Source organism: Pseudophryne corroboree, chromosome 4 (genome assembly GCF_028390025.1).
Source record: "Pseudophryne corroboree isolate aPseCor3 chromosome 4, aPseCor3.hap2, whole genome shotgun sequence".
NCBI classification, from domain to species: domain Eukaryota; kingdom Metazoa; phylum Chordata; class Amphibia; order Anura; family Myobatrachidae; genus Pseudophryne; species Pseudophryne corroboree.
Genome location: NC_086447.1, coordinates 177,212,372 through 177,231,014, shown reverse-complemented (window position 1 = coordinate 177,231,014; position 18,643 = coordinate 177,212,372). Strand labels below are relative to the sequence as shown.

The following is an 18,643-nucleotide window of genomic DNA, read 5'->3' as shown; positions in this document are numbered from 1 at the left end:
CCAGCTAGTCCTAAAGCTTTTACTTTTGTGCCCAGTCTCCTGCGGAGCCGCTATTCCCCATGGTCCTTTCGGAGTTCCCAGCATCCACTACGGACTATGAGAAATAGAATTATCGGTAAGTAAATTCTTATTTTCTATATATGCGTGATGCACAGCGGAATATTTGCCGACTGGCATCAAGTCTAAGTGCGTTGTCCATTTCTACCAGTAGAGGGTTATGGACACGACAGTGGTCAGGTGATGCGGATTCCAAACGGCATTTGGAAGTATTGCCTTATTAAGGGGAGGAGTTATTTGGGGTCGGTCTTTCAGACCTGGTGGCCACGGCAACAGCTGGGAAATCCACGTTTGTACCCCAGGTCGCCTCTCAACATGAGAAGACGCCGTATTATCAGGCGCAGTCTTTTCGTGGGCAAGCGGGCAAAAGGTTCCTCATTTCTGCCCCGTGACAGAGGGAGAGGAAAAAGGCTGCAGAAATCAGCCAGTTCCCAGGAACAGAAACCCTCTCCCGCCTCTGCCAAGCCCTCAGTATGACGCTGGGGCTTTACAAGCAGAATCAGGCACGGTGGGGGCCCGTCTCAATGAATTTCAGCGCGCAGTGGGCTCACTCGCAAGTAGACCCCTGGATCCTTCAGGTGATATCTCAGGGGTCAAATTGGAATTCGAGACGTCTCCCCCTCGCCGTTTCCTAAAGTCTGCTTTACCGATGTCTCCTTCTGACAGGGAGACAGTTTTGGAAGCCATTCACAAGCTGTATTCCCAGCAGGTGATAATCAAGGTACCCCTCCTGCAACAGGGAACGGGGTATTATTCCACACTGTTGTGGTACCGAAGCCGGACGGCTCGGTGAGACCGATTCTAAATCTAAAATCTTTGAACACTTACATACAGAGGTTCAAATTCAAGATTGAGTCACTCAGAGCAGTGATTGCGAACCTGGAAGAAGAGGACTACATGATGTCTCGGTACATCAAGGATGCTTACCTTCATGTCCAAATTTACCCTTCTCACCAAGGGTACCTCAGGTTTATGGTACAGAACTGTCACTATCAGTTTCAGACGCTGCCGTATGGATGGTCCACGGCACCCCGGGTCTTTACCAAGGTAATGGCCGAAATGATGATACTCCTTCAAAGGAAGGGAATTTTAGTTATCCCTTACTTGGACGATTCCCTGATAAGGGTAAGATCCAGGGAACAGTTGGAGGTCGGTGTAGCACTATCTCAGGTAGTGTTGCGGCAGCACGATTTGGATTCTCAATATTCCAAAATCGCAGCTAAAAGATTCCGACGACTCGTCTTCTGTTCTTAGGGATGATCCTGGACACAGTTCAGAAAAAGGTGTTTCTCCCGGAGGAGAAAGTCAGGGAGTTATCCGAGCTAGTCGGGAACCTCCTATAACCGAGCCAAGTCTCCGTACATCAATAAGATGGTTCTGGAAAAAATGGTGGCTTCCTATGAAGCAATCCCATGCGGCAGATTCCACGCAAGAACTTTCCAGTGGGACCTGCTGGACAAATGGTCTGGGTCGCATCTTCAGATGCATCAGCGGATAACCCTGTCACCAAGCACAAGGGTGTCTCTCCTGTGGTGGTTTCTAGTGCTCATCTTCTAGAGGGCCGCACATTCAGGACTGGGTCCTGGTGACCACGGATGCCAGCCTGCGAGGCTGGGGAGCAGTCACACAGGGAAGGAATTTCCAGAGCTTATGGTCAAGCCTGGAGACATCACTTCACATAAATATCCTGAAGCTAAGGGACATTTACAATGCTCTAAGCTCAGCAAGACCTCTGCTTCAAGGTCACCCGGAGTTGATCCATTCGGACAACATCACGGCAGTCACCCACGTAAACAAGAAGCAGAAGGGCAATGGCAGAAGCTGCAAGGATTCTTCGCTGGGCGGAAAATCATGTGATAGCACTGTCAGCAGTATTCATTCCGGGAGTGGACAACTGGGAAGCAGACTTCCTCAGCAGACACGACCTCCACCCGGGAGAGTGGGGACTTCACCCAGAAGTCTTCCACATGTTTATAAAACTCGACAAGTATTGCGCCAGGTCAAGGGACCCTCAGGCAATAGCTGTAGACGCTCTGGTAACACAGTGGGTGTACCAGTCAGTGTATGTGTTCCCTCCTCTGCCTCTCATAACCAAGGTACTGAGAATTATAATATGGAGAGGAGTAAGCACTATATTCGTGGCTCCGGATTGGCCAAGAAGGACTTGGTAACCGGAACTTCAAGAGATGCTCACGGAGGATCCGTGGCCTCTACCTCTAAGAAGGGACCTGCTCCAGCAAGGACCCTGTCTGTTCCAAGACTTACCGCGGCTGCGTTTGACGGCAGGGCGGTTGAACGCTGGATCCTGAAGGAAAAAGGCATTCCGGATGAAGTCATCCCTATCCTGATCAAAGCCAGGAAAGATATAACCGCAAAACATTATCACCGCATTTGGCGAAAATATGTTGCGTGGTGCGAGGCCAGTAAGGCCCCGACGGAGGAATTTTCAACTAGGTCGATTCCTACATTTCCTGCAAACAGGAGTGTCTATGGGCCTGAAATGGGGGTCCATTAAGGTTCAAATTTCGGCCCTGTCAATTTTCTTCCAAAAAGAACTAGCTTCAGTCCCTGAAGTTCAGACGTTTGTGAAAGGGGTACTGTATATACAGCCTCCTTTTGTGCCTCCAGTGGCACCTTGGGATCTAAATGTAGTTTTTGGGTTCCAAAAGTCACATTGGTTTGAACCACTTAAATATGTGGAGTTAAAATATCTCACATGGAAAGTGGTCATGCTGTTGGCCCTGGCCTGGGCCAGGTGCGTGTCAGAATTGGCGGCTTTATCCTGTAAAAGCCCTCATCTGATTTTCAATTCGGACAGGGCTTAATTCAGGACTTGTCCTCAGTTTCTCCCTAAGGTGGTTTTCAGCGTTTCACCTGAATCAACCTATTGTGGTGCCTGCGGCTACTAGGGACTTGGAGGACTCCAAGTTGCTAGACGTTGTCAGAGCCCTGGAAATATAGGTTTCCAGGACGGCTGGAGTCAGAAAATCTGACTCGTTGTTTATTCTGTATGCACCCAACAAGCTGGGTGCTCCTGCTTCTAAGCAGACTATTGCTCTTTGGATTTGTAGTACAATTCAGCTTGCACATTCTGTGGCAGGCCTGCCACAGCCAAAATCTGTAAAAGCCCATTCCACAAGGAAGGTGGGCTCATCTTGGGCGGCTGCCCGAGGGGTCTCGGCTTTACAACTTTGCCGAGCAGCTACTTGGTCAGGAGCAAATACGTTTGTAAAATTCTACAAATTTGATACCCTGGCTGAGGAGGACCGGGAGTTCTCTCATTTGGTGCTGCAGAGTCATCCGCACTCTCCCGCCCGTTTGGGAGCTTTGGTATAATCCCCATGGTCCTTACGGAGTCCCCAGCATCCACTTAGGACGTTAGAGAAAATAAGAATTTACTTACCGATAATTCTATTTCTCGTAGTCCGTAGTGGATGCTGGGCGCCCATCCCAAGTGCGGATTGTCTGCAATACTGGTACATAGTTATTGTTACCAAAAAATCGGGTTATTGCTGTAGTGAGCCATCTTTTCTAGAGGCTCCTCTGTTATGCTGTTAACTTGGTTTAGATCACAAGTTATATGGTGTGATTGGTGTGGCTGGTATGAGTCTTACCCGGGATTCAAAATCCTTCCTTATTGTGTACGCTCGTCCGGGCACAGTATCCTAACTGAGGCTTGGAGGAGGGTCATAGGGGGAGGAGCCAGTGCACACCAGGTAGTTCTAAAGCTTTACTTTTGTGCCCAGTCTCCTGCGGAGCCGCTATTCCCCATGGTCCTTACGGAGTCCCCAGCATCCACTACGGACTACGAGAAATAGAATTATCGGTAAGTAAATTCTTATTTTTTCACGCAGTGAAAAAAGGGACCTTATCACATATTTTGTTAACGTATTTTTTTTTTTGCGGGCAATTCAATGTGTCCTTTTTTATATCGCACAAAAAAACAAAACCGTTTTCGGTGCTGTGAAAAAGTGGGGCAATCAGATTTTGTTTTGTCTGTTCTTTAGACAAAATCCTCATTTCAGCGGCAGGTGGTATTGAACTTCCGCTTAAATTAGGACTCTGTAGACTGACTTGTAAAGCCATTATCACAGAGGAAGAAGAAACTCTTCACAGGTGGAACGTTATCAGGGATCTGAAAATTGTATTTAGCTTGATGTTTTGGTCCAATATTACGCCTACAGGAGGGCTTAACTTGCATCAACACAAACGATTGCTGGATGGATCATTTCAGTAAGTTGGCAGGCCTACATTGAGCGGTGAGACATGTTCTCAGTGTGAGCACTTTCTACCTGATGAGTGTCGGCCTCCTGGTGTCACTCATGGAGCATCAGCTGAGTAGCTGTGTTATGCTGCCACCTGGTTCTCTGCCCATACATTTACTCAGTTTTACAGATTCATTGTTTTGCACCCAACAATTTTGGTTATTTTAGGCAATCTGTATTGAACACCTCAATTTCTAAGCAAACCCACCCATATAAGCAGCTTTGCAGTGTTCTTAAGATACCAGTGCCCTTACACCCCAACCACCTCATAAGTGCAAGAAAGAATGTTATGCTGGCACTGGGACGATATCGTATACGAATACATGATTTGCACACCATGTACAATGCATTATTTGCACATTGTACGTTATTTGGATACCGTTATGATGCAGTGTGCGGTTCCATGGGTCGAACGTCTTATCCTCTGATCATACGTGCAGCCCATATTATCCATCGTAATCGTATGCACATCGTACCATGTTTTACTGCACATACAATGCATCGTTCAGTTTGCGTCATTTTGAGTGATCTTTCCCTGTGCTGTAAAAAAAATTTTTTTTTGAGAGCCACATTATCGATCGTTTGACAACCCATCGTTAGCACGTCGTGTGTCATAAAACACCAAAGGGACTTCTGGGGAGCTCAAGGGAAACCGTGACACGAATCGCATCCAATGCTTGTCATCATGATCGATGGCCAGCCTAAGTTTTTTTTTTTTTTTTTTTTTTTTTTTTTTTTTTTGTACTTATGTTAAAGCCTTTACTCTGAATTTGTTTGGACACTGTGGGTATCTAGCTTTTCCCATTTTTTATTTTCTTAAGTTGAATATTGTTGGAGACATTTTTTTTTCCTCTCTTGTATTGTTCCTCTGTTCTGTGGAGCTTAGTTAGTGGATCTAAAAATAGTTGATTTTTTTGCCACTTACTGAATTCAGCGCTCCTTTAATCTCTGCCTTCCCTCCTCAGTGTGATCAATGTCGGTCTTGAAAGTGCGCATGCCAGTGTAGCGGTAGAACGTTGCAGCACCTACCTCCTAGCTAGGTGTAACACATTTCTCACGATGAACAATTTTTTAGCGCCAGTCAGCGCTGTATTGGAGAGTTTGAAATAACATATTTGTTTTCGTCTTGCTTTAGATTTGGCCTCATGTCCGACTCGACTCTTATGCAAACCTGGCGAAATCCGGGAAGAGTATGAGGCAGAAATCAGCAAGGTAGGATCTCCTTCCAGCAAATGACGGCTTCTCTGCTATATGAATACAATGTAATAATGCGTGCACCTCACCCTGCCCTGTATTAAGTGTGCAATCATGCTGACTACAGATCATTACTGGCCATTGAAACAGGCTAAATATACCTTGCTTATATTCAAATGATTGACCTTTCATTATCTTAGAATGAGCTCATGTCGGTGCATAGAACTGGGGTGTCTTTGCCTTCACCGCTGGTAATGAGCTGCTGTGCAAGAAAAATGTTATGTCTTTGTATGAAACACTGGGGCAGATGTATTAAGCTTGGATAAGTGATAAAGCAGTGATAAGTGCAAGGTGATAATGCACCAGCCAATCAACTCCAATATGTAAATTTACAGTTTGCAGCCGATTGGCTGGTGCGTTATCACCTTGCACTTATCATTGCTTTATCACTTCTCCAGGCTTAATAAATCTGCCCCACTGTACCTTGATTATACACTTTCTTCTTGTGTTCCCCTATATTTTGTACTTGTCCTCAGATTGAGGCTGAGCGGCTTAGGAGAGAAGAGGAAGAACGGAAGGCCAGTGAGGATTATATCCAGAGGCTCCTGGCGGAGGAAGAGGAGGAACAGCGGTTGTGTCTAGAACACACACAGACAGAATTAGATGAGCAACTAAAGAGAGATGAGGAGCTGGCTCGGATGCTCAACAGTGATCTGGTAAGTGTAGGACACCTCTGTGGGAAGACTGGACGACCTCTGCATTTCATAACCTGCATTGGGAACACATGAACCCACAGAGAGTGATGGAGTAAATTTACAGCTTATTATAATAGGACTCGCAAGCAGCTTCTGCTGATTAAAATGCTATGCGGCATGCTTATTTTCTGTGTGTAATAGCGGCTCTAGCTGCATCCAAAATGCCACGCTAGTGTGTTCCATGAAAACAGTGCAGCATAGCATTTTGTATGCATATACAGTAGCAGTCCCACACATAACATAGGCATTTAATCAGCAGAAGCTGCTTGTGGGTTCTATTACTTTACTTTGCGTCTAAGACGCATTTTTGCGGAGCAACGCACACGGCACTCATGTGGTATGTGTAACGCAACTTGCAGCGCGCGGAGCAAAGATGTATGAGGACACCTCTGTAAACAGAGAAATTATCATCTGTTAATATCTGGTGCCCTGGTCCTCTGATCTCTCTGTTTTCAAAATTAAAGCAAGCAAAACAGGTTTTGTGATACATTTTACAGCATGGTAAAGTATAAGGATGAAGTCCACATTTACTTTTAGCCATAGTGGAAGTTGGCAGCCATGCATATTATAGGTTCCTTTCTATTGAATGATTTTTCTTTGTTATGAAATCATTCATGCCCATCAGTAGTATCACAGGTAACAACTCTGACGAGTTGGTTTTTGTCTTGCGACTGTGACAAATACTTGGTGTGTGCTCCAGAAGTCCTGAGAATGTGTTGTATGAAAAAATTGGGGAATTTTAGGTTTAAATTGAACTCTAGAAGTAAACTTTAGTGATATGTAATCGTAGTGCTGGTTGCTAGCTATGGATGAAAGACTGGTCTTCATTTGAGTCCTTTATTAAAAAAAGATAATCAGTGCGTTTCTTTTTTTATAAAGCAAATCTATGTTTATTGTTTAGTAGTAATTTTGTTTTCAACACTAGAATGAGTCGGCTGCATCTTCTGAACTTGTGTCTCCTGTGGGATCCCCTGTAATTCACAAGCGGACAGTCGCCTCCAAATCCAAAAATGTGAAAGGCAAACCCAAATGGTCTGGTGATATTGAAAGGTGAGGAATAACTGCATTTGAAGTATCTTAAAAGCACAAAAATACATTATTTTTATTTTCATCTGTCAGTGTTTCCCAACTCCAGTATTCTCTACCTGCATGTTTTCCAGATTTCCTAATTTGTGCATTATTCATTATTAGCTGACACCTTTTAGATGAGCCACAGATTGGGCTAATTATCTCACTTGTGATACTGAGGAGATCTGTAAAACATGCGCTGTTAGGTCTCTGGTAACTGGAGATGGAGAAACACAGATCTTTGGGTAACATTGGTGGTGTAGAGGTGCAGGACAAGAGCAAGGTGCCCACTAGAACTGGGTGCTGATTTTAATTGTATTATTACTTTTACAGTATGTATTCTTCTAATGTGACTGCCTAGCACTAGCCCAGTGAGCACTGGATCGAGGATTCCTGCCTCTTGTACCTCTCACTGGATGAGAGAGAGGTGTGAAGAAAAACCTTGTAACGCTGGGCACAATATCAAACCGGTGACTCCCCACACTCTCGTTAGCATTCTACTATGGAAGCAGCCATGTCTGAGGGCTTGTGTGCTGTTTTTTTCCGAGGATTTCATTACCCTGGCCTGTCTTTCACTTTCCACATACACCTTGGGTTGTGCACTGCAGCTTGTCCTCTTTCTTCCCTCATTGTTTACTCTGGGAAAGGTAGTGCATCCAGGGCCACATCTGAAAGAGAGATGGAGACACAAACATTATGCATGTTCCAGATACTCATCTAAATGGCTCTATTAGAAAACTAGGGTGTATGCCATTTGCACATCCTGTAATGCAGAGGATATGCTGTAGGGGTCTACACGGAAAGGACAGTCCAGGGAGTGACTCTTCGTCCACTGGGGCTCTCAACTTGGAACCTTCAGGTCACTCGCCAGAATGATTTATTTAAAATTATTTTTTGTTTCATTTCTCTATTTACAATTTTGCTCCATAGTAATGCATATAGGAAATATCTTCATTAATATTCGATTAACTGGTATCTGTAGTTTTACCTCTGCAGTGATATTGCATAAAGGACTGTAGCCAATTGGCTGCAGTAATTTTCAGCCCTGGGCTGTCCAGTTAGCCCCGATAAGTGGCATTTATAAGGGATTATGCTGCGGGTGCCTTGGGCACCTGAAACATAATCTGCGATAAACAGCCGCCAGAGGTCCAGGTACTTATCCGAGATCTCATGTGCGATCGCCCAAAAACGGGTCCTTTCCTGCATGATAAAAATGGGCTGGAATGGGCTATTAACGCATCTAATTGGATACCGGCCTAAATGTTGAGTCACAATGACCATAATGCTTAAGAGACACCAAGCTCTAGTATAGCGAGTTCCTTCATGGGTAAACGGTGTTTAAATCCTTGTTCACACATGAGTGCTAAGCTCAGCTGTGCACATGGTGCAGTGTTATCCTTCTTTCTGTACGGCAATAAGATTGTGGAAGTCTTCTGTAACACAAAGTCCTATACTGCTGTGCTGCAATGTAGTATGTACTATTAATGTTTTCTCTAACGTCCTAGTGGATGCTGGGAACTCCGTAAGGACCATGGGGAATAGCGGCTCCGCAGGAGACAGGGCACATCTAAAGAAAGCTTTAGGATCACCTGGTGTGCACTAGCTCCTCCCCCTATGACCCTCCTCCAGACCTCAGTTAGATTTCTGTGCCCGACGAGAAGGGTGCACACTAGGGGCTCTCCTGAGCTCTTTGTGAAAGTTTTAGTTTAGGTTTATTATTTTCAGTGAGACCTGCTGGCAACAGGCTCACTGCATCGAGGGACTAAGGGGAGAAGAAGCGAACTCACCTGCGTGCAGAGTGGATTGGGCTTCTTAGGCTACTGGACATTAGCTCCAGAGGGACGATCACAGGTTCAGCCTGGATGGGTCACCGGAGCCGCGCCGCCGTCCCCCTTACAGAGCCAGAAGAGCGAAGAGGTCCGGAAAAATCGGCGGCAGAAGACGATCCTGTCTTCAGATAAGGTAGCGCACAGCACCGCAGCTGTGCGCCATTGCTCTCAGCACACTTCACACTCCGGTCACTGAGGGTGCAGGGCGCTGGGGGGGGCAGCGCCCTGAGACGCAATAAATCGATTAAAAAAAACCTTATATGGCTAAAATAAATGCATCACATATAACTCCTGGGCTATATGGATGCATTTAACCCCTGCCAAAACATACAGAAAAAGGATGATAAGGACGCCGAGAAAGGGGCGGAGCCTATCTCCTCAGCACACTGGCGCCATTTTCCCTCACAGCTCAGTTGGAGGGAAGCTCCCTGGCTCTCCCCTGCAGTCACTACACTACAGAAAGGGGTTAAAAAAGAGAGGGGGGCACAAATTAGGCGCAGTATAAACAATACAGCAGCTATAAAGGGAAAAACACTTATATAAGGTTATCCCTGTATATATATAGCGCTCTGGTGTGTGCTGGCAAACTCTCCCTCTGTCTCCCCAAAGGGCTAGTGGGGTCCTGTCCTCTATCAGAGCATTCCCTGTGTGTGTGCTGTGTGTCGGTACGTTGGTGTCGACATGTATGAGGAGAAAAATGATAAGGAGACGGAGTAGAGTGTCTGAAATTGTGTTGTCACCCCCTAGGGGGTCGACACCTGAGTGGATGTACTGTTGAAATTGCGTGACAGTGTCAGCTTTGTATAAAAGACAGTGGTTGACATGAGACAGCCGGCTACTCAGCTTGTGCATGTCCAGACGTCTCATACAGGGGCCCTAAAGCGCCCGTTACCTCAGATACAGACGCCGACAGGGGTACTGACTCCTGTGTCGACGGTGAAGAGACAACCGTGATTTCCAATAGGGCCACACATTGCATGATTGAGGCAATGGAAAAAGTTTACACTTTTCTGATAATATGAATACCACCAAAAAAAGGGGTATTATGTTTGGTGAGGAAAAACTTCCTGTAGTTTTCCTGAATCTGAGAAATAAAATGAGGTGTGTGATGATGCGTGGGTTTCCCCCCGATAACAATTGATATTTTCTAAAAAGTTATTGGCAGTATACCTTTTCCCGCCAGAGGTTAGGGTGCGTTGGGAAACACCCCCTAGGGTGGATAAAGCGCTCACACGCTTGTAAAAACAAGGGCTCTACCCTCCCCTGAGATGGCCGCCCTTAAGGATCCTGCTGATAGAAAGCAGGAGCGTATCCTAAAAAGTATTTACACACATACTGGTGTTATACTGCGACCAGCAATCGCCTCAGCCTGGATGTGCAGTGCTGGGTTGGCGTGGTCGGATTCCCTGACTGGAAATATGATATCCTAGATAAGGACAGTATATTATTGCCTATAGAGCAATTAAAAGATGCATTTCTATATATGCAGGATGCACAGCGGAATATTTGCCGACTGGCATCAAGTATAAGTGCGTTGTCCAATTATTCCAGTAAAGTGGTCAGGTGATGCGGATTCCAAACGGCATTTGGAAGTATTGCCTTAAAAGAGGGGATGTACCCCAGGTCGCCTCTCAAAATAAGACGCCGTATTATCAGGCGCAGTCCTGGTTGGCAAGCGGAAGGGTTCCTCTTTTCTGCTCGTGACAGAGGGAGAGGAAAATGGCTGCAGAGATCAGCCAGTTCCAAGGAACAGAAACCCTTTTCCGCCGCTGCCAAGCCCTCAGTATGACGCTAGGGCTTTACAAATTCAGGCACGGTGGGGTCCCGTTCTCAATGAATTTCAGTGCGCAGTGGGCTCACTCGCAAGTAGACCCCTGGATCCTTCAGATAATATTTCAGGGGTACAAATTGGAATTCGAGACGTATTCCCCTCGCCGTTTCCAAAAGTCTGTTTTACCGACGTCTCCCGCTGACAGGGAGGCAGTTTTGGAAGCCATTCACAAGCTGTATTCCCAGCAGGTGATAATCAAGGTACCCCTCCTGCAACAGGGAACGGGGTATTATTCCACACTATTGTGGTACCGAAGCCAGACGGCTCGGTGAGACCGATTTTAAAATCTAAAATCTAAAATCTTTGAACACTTGCATACAGAGGTTCAAATTCAAAATTGAGTCACTCAGAGCAGTGATTGCAAACCTGGAAGAAGGGGACTACATGATGTCTCGGGACATCAAGGAGGCTTACCTTCATGTCAAAATTTACCCTTCTCACCAAGGGTATTTCAGGTTATGGTACAGAACTGTATCAGTTCGGACGCTGCCGTAGGGATGGTCCACGGCACCCCGGGTCTTTACTGAAGTAATGACCGAAATGATGATATTCCTTCGAAGGAAGGGAATTTTAGTTATCCTTTACTTGGACGATTCCCTGATAAGGGTAAGATCCAGGGAACAGTTGGAGATCGGTGTAGCACTATATCAGGTAGTGTTGCGGCAGCACGATTGGATTTTCAATATTCCAAAAATCGCAGCTGGTTCCGACGACTTGTCTTCTGTTCCTAGGGATGATTCTGGACATAGTCCAGAAAGAAGGTGCTTCTCCCGGAGGAGAAAGCCAGGGAGTTATCCGAGCTAGTCAGGAACCTCCTAAAACCGAACCAAGTCTCAGTGCATCAATGCACAAGGGTTCTGGGTAAAAATGGTGGCTTCCTACGAAGCAATCCCATTCGGCAGATTCCACGCACAGTGGAACCTTCTGGACAAATGGTCCGGGTCGCATCTTCAGATGCTTCAGCGGATAACCCTGTCACCAGGGACAAGGGTATCCCTCCTGTGGTGGTTGCAGAGTGCTCATCTTCTAGAGGGCCGCAGATTCGGCATTCGGGACTGGGTCCTGGTGGCCACGGATGCCAGCCTGCGAGGCTGGGGAGCAGTCACACAGGGAAGGAATTTCCAGGGCTTATGGTCAAGCCTGGAGACATCTCTTCATAAAAACATTCTGGAACTAAGGGCCATTTACAATGCCCTAAGTCAAGCGAAACCCCTGCTTCAGGGTCAGGCGGTATTGATCCAATCGGACAACATCACGTCAGTCGCCCACGTAAACAGACAGGGCGGCACGAGAAGCAGGAGGGCAATGGCAGAAGCTGCAAGGATTTTCGCTGGGCGGAAAATCATGTGATAGCACTGTCAGCAGTGTTCATTCCGGGAGTGGACAACTGGGAAGCAGACTTCCTCAGCAGACACGACCTTCACCCGGGAGAGTGGGGACTTCACCCAGAAGTCTTCCACCTGATTGTAAACCGTTGGGAAAAACAAAAGGTGGACATAATGGCGTCCCGTCTAAACAAAAAACTAGACAGATATTGCGCCAGGTCAAGGGACCCTCAGGCAATAGCGGTGGACGCTCTGGTAACACCGTGGGTGTACCAGTCAGTGTATGGGTTCCCTCCTCTGCCCCTCATACCAAAAGTACTGAGAATCATAAGAAGGAGAGGAGTAAGAACTATACTCGTGGTTCCGGATTGGCCAAGAAGGACTTGGTATCCGGAACTTCAAGAGATGCTCACGGACGAACCGTGGCCTCTACCTCTAAGAAAGGACCTGCTCCAGCAAGGGCCTTGTCTGTTCCAAGACTTACCGCGGCTGCGTTTGACGGCATGGCGGTTGAACGCCGGATCCTGAAGATCCCTACCCTGGTCAAGGCCAGGAAAGACGTAACCGCAAAACATTATCACCGCATTTGGCGAAAATATGTTGCGTGGGGTGAGGCCAAGAAGGCCCCTACAGAGGAATTTCAACTGGGTCGTTTCCTCCATTTCCTGCAAACAGGACCGTCTATGGGCCTAAAATTAGGGTCCATTAAGGTTCAAATTTCGGCCCTGTCGATTTTCTTCCAAAAAGAACTGGCTTCAGTGCCTGAAGTTCAGACATTTGTAAAAGGGGTACTGCATATACAGTCTCCTTTTGTGCCTCCAGTGGCACCTTGGGGATCTCAATGTTGTGTTGAGTTTTCCTAAAGTCACATTGGTTTGAACCACTCACCACTGTGGACTTAAAATATCTCGCATGGAAGTGACGAGTTAGCCCTGGTTTCAGCCAGGCGGGTGTCAGAATTGGCGGCTTTATCATATAAAAGCCCTTACTTAATAGTTCATTCTGAAAGGACAGAATTGAGGACTCGTCCTCAAATTTTCGACCTAAGGTGGTTTCTGCATTTCACATGAACCAACCTATTGTGGTACCTGCGGCTACTAAGGACTTGGAGGATTCCAAGTTGCTTGATGTGGTCAGGACCCTGAAAATACATGTTTCCAGGACGGCTGGAGTCAGAAAATCTGACTCGCTGTTTATCCTGTATGCACCCAACAAACTGGGTGCTTCTGCTTCTAAGCAGACGATTGCTCGTTGGATTTGTAGTACAATTCAGCTTGCACATTCTGTGGCAGGCCTGCCACAGCCAAAAATCTTAAAATGCCCACTCCACAAGGAAGGTGGGCTCATCTTGGGCAGCTGCCCGAGGGGTCTCGGCTTTACAACTTTGCCGAGCAGTTACTTGGTCAGGAGCAAATACGTTTGTAAAATTCTACAAATTTGATATCTTGACTGAGGAGGACCTGGAGTTCTCTCATTCGGTGCTGCAGAGTCATCCGCACTCTCCCGCCCGTTTGGGAGCTTTGGTATAATCCCCATGGTCCTTACGGAGTTCCCAGCATCCACTAGGACGTTAGAGAAAATAAGAATTTACTTACCGATAATTCTATTTCTCGTAGTCCGTAGTGGATGCTGGGCGCCCATCCCAAGTGCGGATTGTCTGCAATACTGGTACATAATTATTGTTACCAAAAAATTCGGGTTATTGTTGTAGTGAGCCATCTTTTCTAGAGGCTCCTCTATTGTCATGCTGTTAACTGGGTTCAGATCACAAGTTGTACAGTGTGATTGGTGTGGCTGGTATGAGTCTTACCCGGGATTCAAAATCCTTCCTTATTGTGTACGCTCGTCCGGGCACAGTATCCTAACTGAGGTCTGGAGGAGGGTCATAGGGGGAGGAGCTAGTGCACACCAGGTGATCCTAAAGCTTTCTTTAGATGTGCCCTGTCTCCTGCGGAGCCGCTATTCCCCATGGTCCTTACGGAGTTCCCAGCATCCACTACGGACTACGAGAAATAGAATTATCGGTAAGTAAATTCTTATTTTCAGGCAAATCTCTTATGGCAGGGGTATTCGAGATGCTGCCCTCCAGCTACTGTGGAGCTACACATCCCAGCACACCCTGCCATAGTTTTAGCATACCCTCATAGCATATTATATGGTAGTACATCCATGTGTGTGTTAAGTAAATCATTTAAGGGTTGCATAAAAATTAACTGGTCTTATCATAAACCCTTACAGGTTTCTGTTCCCCAAGCCTATAACGTCCATTGGTATCCAAGGATCCGATCAAGCCAGGAATACAGACGTTATGGTAAAAACATTTTGCTAATAACACTCTCAATGATGGAATCAAAATGATCGATCTTATACATATTTGAAATAACCCATTATCCTATATAAGAAAAGCCACGTCTGCTGCTCACCTCTGTTATATGTGTGTGGCGGCCACTAGAGGCCTATGTGCTGGAAGCTGACACAGGTCAAACTGAAAGTGAAACTGCAGGGAGATCTTACAGCCTCCTAACCTGCTGCTGGTAACATTAATAATACCCCTTTCACACAGCAAACATATCCCGGGATATTGCGAGGTGCAGTCTAAAAGCACCACTTTTGAATATCCCGGGTCGAGTAACCCTGCATTTCAACCCGGTATAAAAGCAGTGTAATACACGGGTTGGCCCCGGGCCAATGTGCACTCTAAAGTGTCTAACCCGGGTTATTCAACCCTGCATTCATGTAAACGTGCTGATTGGCTGTTCATTGTGTACCTTGGTGATGTCAGCAGCCTGAGCCCTGCTACACAGGAGAGAACAGAGAGCATTAGAGCTATTAAGAATTAGCCGTGAGGGAGCGATTGCTAGGCAACTTACTGCATACCTACCAACTTATTAAAAGTACAAAGAGGGACCTTGGTGCGAGCGAAGTACGCCCAAAAAGGGTGTGGCCAATATGAAAGGGGCATGGCCTCGTGGCAGATCCTTAATCGTAAGTCACGCCCTCTTGTACCGTCACTGAGGGGGCATGCCCAGCGCTCTCTGAGCCGCTGGCATGCCCCCTCTCCCTCTGTCACTTGTGCTTGTACACAGCGTTTATTCACAGCAGTGACAGGAGCCTCCCAAGTACCCCCCACCCCCACCGCGGGACACTGCACCCCCGCGTGTGGGACAGCGGGACAGTCCCAAAAAAAAAAAAACGTGACTATCCCGCTAAAATCGGGACAGTTGGGAGGTAAGTTACTGGAACAGTTAAAGATGCAATGGTGTATAAAAACATAGCTCTGTCAGCCATGATTCCTGCAATGCTGTGAGCTGTCCCTTCCCTCTCCTTTTGTCCCCTTCTGACACCTCATCTTTCTGAGCCTAAAAAAGTCCATTTAAACTGACATCCATGGTGTTTTAATTGCTGATTCGGGTTGAGTTAAAAGGAGCCAACCCTGCAATACTCGGGTTGCAAGTGTAGTGTGAAAGGGTCTGACACGGGTTTGCGGTGTGAAAGGGGTACTGATCTGACTGTTTCACACCTGCTGCATATGGAGAGCGGGGGCTGGTGAGGGAAAGTGGGGGTAGGGGCAGATAGGGACTGGGCGGTGGACAGTGGGATAGGGGCAGATAGGGACTGGGGGAGAAAGAAAAAGGGCAGGAGGGTTGGCCCAGATAGGGACTAGGAAGAGAGGGGTGTAGTGGCAGATAGGACATGGGGACGTAGGGGTTGGGTTAGATAGGGACTGGTGAGAGAGAGGCAGATTTTTTTTCAACAGTCAACTCTGTGACACACATGCACACTCCCTATGTCCTCTTCCATATTCTGTACCTCCCACCATATACTGCCCCTGAATACACACTGCGCCCTAATACCTCTCCATGCAGTGCCCTCTATATACAGGGCACCCCCTCCGCCGTATACCGCATACGCTGCACCTCCTCCTCCATAAACTATGCTACAATCGCTATCCTCTAACTCTCAGACTGGCTGAGAGCTGTGTGGGGACTGGTGAGCTTACATGTGCTTAGTGTTCACTCTAGAAATAATAATAGGCAGGGTGCTGGACTGCGGGAGCATATGTCTGCGCACGCGGCCGAAAAGGGGACGTGACCACGTAAAATAGGGGGCGTGGCCATTAATCGACATTTAAGTGGGTGGTGTGGCCCACAGACGTTACTGTAGAGGGCGGCCGGCGGCGGCACTGTTGAGTCGGTCCCAGCACACACACAGGTGCTGGGCTCTCTCCCCCCCTCCCCCCCTCCCCCCCCCCCCCCCCCCCCCCCCCCCCCCCCCCCCCCCCCCCCCCCCCAAAATGCTCTTCCCTGGCGTGAGAGCAGGAAGCGGGCCGGCTGTTACAGTAGGGTGCCGCAAAAAGGGCAGGGCAGATTTCGCCCTTAAAAGATTGGGCAGGGCACGGCACCCTGCTAAAACAACCTTGTGTGAACACTGTGTGCTACTACTGGTGTATATAGTGCAGCATCATTATAGCCTGCCCATTACAGATATACAGCATTCATATTTCTTTTACGTCCTAGAGAATGCTGGGGTCCACATTAGTACCATGGGGTAAGGACTGGTCCACCAGGAGCCATTGGCACTTTAAGAGTTTGATAGTGTGGGCTGGCTCCTCCCTCTATGCCCCTCCTACCAGACTCAGTTTAGAAAATGTGCCCGCGCTACTGGACGGTACCAGAGGACTGTGCGGCGCTGTGAGGGGCGACCTGGGCCAGCGCCTACCCATCACACTCGTCGGGGTCAAGGGATCCCAGCCAGCACAACTCAGGCCAGTTTAAACTTCTGAAGATCGGGAAGACAGCGCCATGAAGGGGGCAGAGCTTCTCCGACGAGCGGACCCTGCAGCGTTCCAGCACCATTTTCCTGCATGCAGTAGCTGAAGGAAGATTCTGGTCCCTCCACAGCAGCTCCAGGTTACTGTATTACGGTACCAGGGGGTTGTAGAAGGGAGGTGAGGCTGATATATTGACTGTGTGTCCTATTAAGGAGCACAAGTCAGCGCAGATAAGGGGTTTCTCCTTGTAAAGAAAGCGCTGGTGTGGGTTGGCTCCACTCTCTGTCTCTCTATTGCCATTCTTGGGGGGGGGGGGGGGGGGGGACTCTGTCTTACCCCAACCTGTGTGTGGTGTGTTTGGTGGTCACCAGCAGCGATGTCCAGGGATACAGTGTCATATGCTGCAGAGGATTTATCCTCCCAGGATGATCCCATTCCATGTAATCAGGTTATCACTGGTTTAGCACAGATACCAGCAAGGGAACCAGAGTGGTTTTCCTTTATCAAGACTCGGATTTCTCAGATTTCTGACAGGGTTTGCCAGTAATGAATCTGCAACCCAGGTATTGCAGTCCTCTATGGCTGTGTGGCCCTTGTCAGGTACCTCTGGACACTCCCCTATATACCCCCACAAACGTGCGCTTGTGCAGGTAACACAGGACGACACTGATACCGATTCTGACACTACAGATGGGGATGTATTGCGGGGGACCGCATCTCTTGTAAGGGGGGTGCAATTGTTGATAGAGGCTATCAGGGATGTGTTAAATGTTAATGATATCACACCTGAGCAGGTTGAGAAGGCTTTTTTCACTGAAAACAAGAAAGCCTCGCTAACCTTTCCTGCGTCAAAGAAGCTGAATGCAATTTTTGAAAAGTCGTGGGTGAATCCTGAAAAGAAGTTTCAGATCCCTAAGTTTCAGATTCCCTGAGGAGGATAGGAAAAAGTGGGAAAACCCGCCGATTGTTGAAGCATCTGTATCCAGACTCTCAAAGAAGGTGGTTTTACAGGTACCAGGATCTACCGCCTTAAAGGAGCCGGCAGATAGGAAAATTGAGGGTGGTAGTCATGTGACCGCCGGTCGGCTGACCGACAGTCACATGACCTCCTCCGTGAGCCCGACGGCTCACTATCCCGATGGTCGGCATGCCGACCAACAGGGACTATTTCCACTCGTGGGTGTCCACGACACCCATAGAGTGGGAATAGAACCCGTGGCGACCGCAGGTCGCCACCGAGCCCGCAGCGTGGCGAGCGCAGCGAGCCCGCAAGGGGCTTGCTGCACTCGCCCCTCCCCGCCGGGATCCCGGCGTCGGTATGCTGCCGGGATCCCGGCGTCTGTAAGGTGACCGGCGGTCAGGAGACCGCCGGTCACCCGTACTACACCCGAAAATTGATAATACTCTGAAATCAGTGTACACTGCTTCAGGGGCCATATTACGTCCCACTATTGCTAGTGCATGGATTGCAAAGGCAATAGTGAAATGGTCGGCTGCCTTAATGGAGGATTTGGAAACGATGGATAGGGATGACGTTGCACTGTATTT

At 47.8% G+C, this 18,643-nt stretch overlaps 1 protein-coding gene across 4 annotated transcripts in view; it reads left to right on the top strand.

The window, feature by feature from the left end:
* RNF168 (ring finger protein 168) overlaps positions 1–18,643 on the top strand; it is a 59,706-nt gene that overhangs the window by 35,015 nt on the left and 6,048 nt on the right. For all 4 annotated transcript variants that reach the window (XM_063915580.1, XM_063915579.1, XM_063915578.1 and 1 more), the window contains exons 3-6: positions 5,458–5,534; positions 6,053–6,232; positions 7,197–7,321; positions 14,563–14,635. In XM_063915580.1, coding sequence (XP_063771650.1) covers positions 5,458–5,534; positions 6,053–6,232; positions 7,197–7,321; positions 14,563–14,635 — 455 coding nt within the window. The remainder of the gene's footprint in view (positions 1–5,457; positions 5,535–6,052; positions 6,233–7,196; positions 7,322–14,562; positions 14,636–18,643) is intronic.